Raw genomic sequence first — 4,360 nt, 5'->3', positions numbered from 1 at the left:
TCTGGAGGAGACTGTTACTGGTGTGGGAAGGGAGCATCTTTTTTCCAGTTAAAAATGTCTTTATAAATAGTTTGCCATTCAAGCCTTTCTTAATGCACAAAAGCGAATACGCGTATCTTGGGAGAAAATGTAATTTGAATTGTTCTTTGTGTTTAAGGCTTGCAACAAAGAAGACAAGTTGCTGTTCCACAAATCTCGTGCTCTGGGGCCAGGTGCTCTCTGGGAGCACGCTAAGAAAAGTGAAATTCATGTCTGAGGACCAGCCCTGGGGGCAGGATGGAGAGCTTGGGCTTGCAAGCAGTGACCCTTAGTGACGGGACGACAGCCTACATTCAGCGGGCTGTCAGAGGTAACGGTTCCTTTGGGCTGTGAGGGCTGAAAGGCTCCTGACTGATCTGTGAAATTAAAGACAAACTTATCAGAAGTGCCCGCATGGTGCGTGATCTCTTGCCCATCTCGTGTGGTCACTTGGTACAGGAAGCAAGCAGCTCTCTGTTAGTTCTGCGCAGGAGTGATGCAGCAGAGCTCAAACATGCCTCTGGTTTGGAAATAAAGCTTTGGAGGTGGATAGGGCAGCTGTTACAGAGGTTCTGTGCAGACTGGAGTGAGCCCTGTTCTCTTTGGGGTAACTGGGGAAACGGAGTTTGTGCCGTGGCCTGCAGGGCTGTTTCCAACCAAAGCTTCCCCTGAAGCTGAGCAGGATGTTCTGCTTCACCAAAATGCATCAGATATGGTGCTTCTCTCACTGCGAGGAGCGCTGGGCTTGGTATAGGTTTACTGAAGCGGTGTGAGTGCCAACTTCAACGCCTGCCATTGTCGTGGTTGTGAGGCGCTGCTTCCTTCACCTGTTCCCAAGAGGAGGAACATGCTGTTCCCAGCCTGCAGAGCAGGACAGTGGAGTTGTGAGGCTTCGCATCCAGGGGATTGCTGCTCTCTCGCTTTCTTCTCTGTGTGAACTCAAATGGAGTTTGACCATCTGAAATACACAAGGTTTTGTGACCCCCCCCGCAAACACTGTGCACCAGGTGAAGGCAATCTGGGCTCCTCCTGTTCAGGTGGGATAGAGCAAAGTCCTCTCTGCAGCAGATAATTGAGTAACTAAAACAGGATTACAGGGTTGCTCAGTTAGGAGTCCCATCTTCACAACCCATCAAGGGTGACAACACTTTGGGTCCTGTCATGTTTTTCCAAGAGCTGATCTTCCACCAAAGGAGAAGAAAATAAATCTTCGGGCTTTTGCTGCTGCTGTTAGAAGCTCCCACTTGATTTTGTTCTCTCCAGCACAAGTGTAATTGCTTTGTACTTCAGATCCAACACGCTTGGCACACATCGCTCTTTCGGCACCTTGGCTTACAGGGCTGTGAAGGGCACCTGGAAAACAAGCGATGACTGCAGTTATTTGTCTTGTATCCTCCTGTCTAGGAAGGGAAGGCTCCAGTGTTTCTGGGGAGTTCAGTGCCTCTGCAGCTCTTCAGGGGAAAGCTTCCTAAATAACGGCTTATGAGCAACAGTTAACCAGTCCCCTGTGGGACTGGTTTCCTTGTGAAGATGCACCACAGGGGACAGCTCGTGGGACCAGAACGACTGGACTCTGCAGGCAGTGCTGACAGTGGCCTTTTTTTTAACTGTTTCAGATGAAAAGCTGATTGAAGGACAAGTCATTGAACTGGAAGATGGGACCACAGCTTATATCCATCAGGTGCCGGTTCAGAGAGGTGAGGACCATAAATTCACCCCTTTATTTTTAGAAAGACAGTGTAGACATAGCTGCAATTGTCTGTGTTCCAACAGCTGAGCTCCCCTCTTAGCTCTAGCTTTAAGCTCATGTAGGTGTAGGGGGTTTTTTCTTTCCCGTGGTTTTGACGCTGAATGAGTGAGGACATAGAGTGTGTGATTTTCCACAGAGCTTTTAGCAATCTGTCAAGAAGGCAAATGTGCCGGTGGTGTGAGCAGATGTGTACGTGTTGTTTCACCTGTGGGCTCTCTCACCCTTGTCAGACTGACAGATCACAAGTCTACAGAGCAAGGCCAGCAAGTGTGGGCTGTGTTCGTGCCAGCTACAGAGCCCAGACAAAGTTTCTTTCGTGTGGGAGCAGTTGGACAGGAATTTCCTCTGAGTTATGAGACAGCACATTGCTCTGGAATAGGTGTTTGCAGGTGGGGATTGCTGGAAGCGATGCCACCTTGGTCATTGACTCATCAGCCAATGTCACCTCCAAAATGAGGTGACATTAGTTAATCTGAGAGGTGATGGGAATTCATTTTGTGTGGCACAGAGGAATCCTCCCTGATCGTGTGAAGATGTAAAAGGGCAGGTAGAAATAGCTCTCTTGCTTTGGGCAGTCCTTCCTTTGCCCTCCCAAGATCCTTGTGTGCCACCTCCCTTTGCTGTTCTTAAAAGGCTGCTTGAAACCCACTTTCTGGGCCTGGCTGTGCTCCTTCCTCCCTTCATCATCCTCCCTGTCTCCGAACACAAACACAAGGAGCGCGATTTCCTCTTCCCCGCTGCTTCCTCTGCCGTGTGATGTTTGCGTTTTCCTTCATATACCCTCATGCCAGAGCTGTCCTTGTCTGGGACATAATCTGATGTCCTGGAATTGGTGAGTTACCTTGCCTTGCCCCAGTGAGCTAAAGAAGTGTAGTGAAGCTACACATGAAGCCTTAAAACGCTCACAATTGCTGTCGGAAGGGCTCAGAAGGTGTCTCAAAAACCTGTACTTGTGTTGTCTTTCCATGCAAGCAGGTGGCCCTGCTGTGTCCTCTCCTGTGGGGTGGATACAGGAGGATTCAGGAACTCCAGTATCTCCTCCATCCCGTCTGAGTCTTCCAGTCAAGCATGTGGATTCTTTTCTTTTAGAGTCTGTGGCTTTTGAAGACACTCAGCCAGTGGTGTTGGAAGATGGCAGCATGGCCTACATACACAACACGGCAAAAGGTGAAGAGCATTCCCTGTTCCTCCCTTGGCAGCTGGAGCAGAAGCTCACAGATCTCCAGGGCTGTCGGTAGTGCAGGGAGATGAAGATTGACTTGCACTCAGCACCTCTTTTACATCTGATTTTATTGGTTTCCTCTCACAGAAAGTTTTGACCGCAGCACCTTCGAGGCCGTCCAGCTGGAGGATGGCTCCACTGCCTACATCCATCGTCCTGTCCTCGTGCCACCTGGCAGCACCATCCTGGAAGTGCAGGCAGAAACCAGCCTGGAGGAGCTGGCTGGGGAGGAGGAAGAGGATGCCTTTGATGTCGAGACCATTAACGCACTAAAGCAGTACACCAGTAAGGTGAGGGCACACAGCTGCTTTGGTGTCTGAGGACGCTGAGGGGCTGGGGTAGCAGTCTGCAAAGCCCCGGGGTTTGAGTGTCCTGCCTTCATCAGCGCTTCAGTGCGTTTGTTTTTCAGCAGTGCCAGCTTTGAGCAGAGGAACTGGCTTCAGGAGTGCCAGTGAGGGGTGGCTGGTGGTGGAGGGCTTAGAAAGGGGAAGTTTCCTGCTGTGGGCACAGATTTGGGAAGGGTAGAGAGATGCTGGGATACGGCTTCCCTCCTCATAGGTGTTTCTTTCTCTTTGTCTGGGTTTCTCCTCGTGCCACCTGGGTGTGAGGTTCCTCCTCCACGAGTGGTTTAGGCAGCAGATCAAAACCAGCCTTTTGCATGTCAGCAGTTACTGTGCTGTGGCAAATATTCCCTATGTTGACAAAGGCCTCAAAACCCCACAGATCCTAATGTGTTGTCACTGCAGATCTCCATCTGAACATACTGGGTGCTGCCGCCTTCCGCCATCTTTATGGTGGTGTGTGAAGGGCTGCCAGAAGGGTGCTGGGCTGCGTTAAGATTTTTTTTTAAGGATGGAGACCTTTCTGCTGTGGTGGGCCCAGCCTCCCCAGCGCTCTGGAGAGGAACAGGGTGGCCCTACTGATGCAAACACGTTCCTGCCTGCATTGCTCACCCATTCCACGCTGTGCAGCGAGGCACGAATGGTGCCCGTGCTTCTGTGCTTTCAGGTGCCGGGTGAGGAAGCGGGGAGAACGACAGACTCTGGCTGTATGAAGAGTGAGGACTCCAGTGCCATCCCTTCCCAGGTCTGAATTTTTCAGTGATGCAGAGGGATTTGATGGCTAGTAATTAAAAAATCTTCATGGCTTCTCTGCAAAGTTAGCAAATATATTAGCCGTGAGTTTTACAGACGAGCTCAGCAACGCACAGAGAGGTGAGAACACCCAGCGAGCTGGGAAGTGCTGGTTCCTAGACCTCTGTCCCGTCACCTGGGTTTTTCTGGGTGCACAGAAGTTGTGTTTGTAGGAACACTTTTTTTGTGAGGAGGGAACGGAGGGAAATGATTTGGGGAGCTTCACGATGCCTGCCG

General features: G+C 50.7%; 1 protein-coding gene across 2 annotated transcripts in view; it reads left to right on the top strand.

Moving 5' to 3' along the window:
* The first annotated feature begins 276 nt into the window (after positions 1–276).
* ZNF76 (zinc finger protein 76) overlaps positions 277–4,360 on the top strand; it is a 9,272-nt gene continuing 5,188 nt past the window's right edge. For both annotated transcript variants that reach the window (XM_010141656.1, XM_010141655.1), the window contains exons 1-4: positions 277–349; positions 1,635–1,715; positions 2,858–2,935; positions 3,078–3,280. In XM_010141656.1, coding sequence (XP_010139958.1) covers positions 277–349; positions 1,635–1,715; positions 2,858–2,935; positions 3,078–3,280 — 435 coding nt within the window. The remainder of the gene's footprint in view (positions 350–1,634; positions 1,716–2,857; positions 2,936–3,077; positions 3,281–4,360) is intronic.

The sequence above is a fragment of the Buceros rhinoceros genome, unplaced genomic scaffold, assembly GCF_000710305.1.
Source record: "Buceros rhinoceros silvestris isolate BGI_N320 unplaced genomic scaffold, ASM71030v1 scaffold31878, whole genome shotgun sequence".
Taxonomy (NCBI): Eukaryota; Metazoa; Chordata; class Aves; order Bucerotiformes; family Bucerotidae; genus Buceros; species Buceros rhinoceros.
The sequence above is the reverse complement of the archived record's forward strand: the minus strand, read 5'-3'. Positions and strand labels throughout refer to the sequence as shown.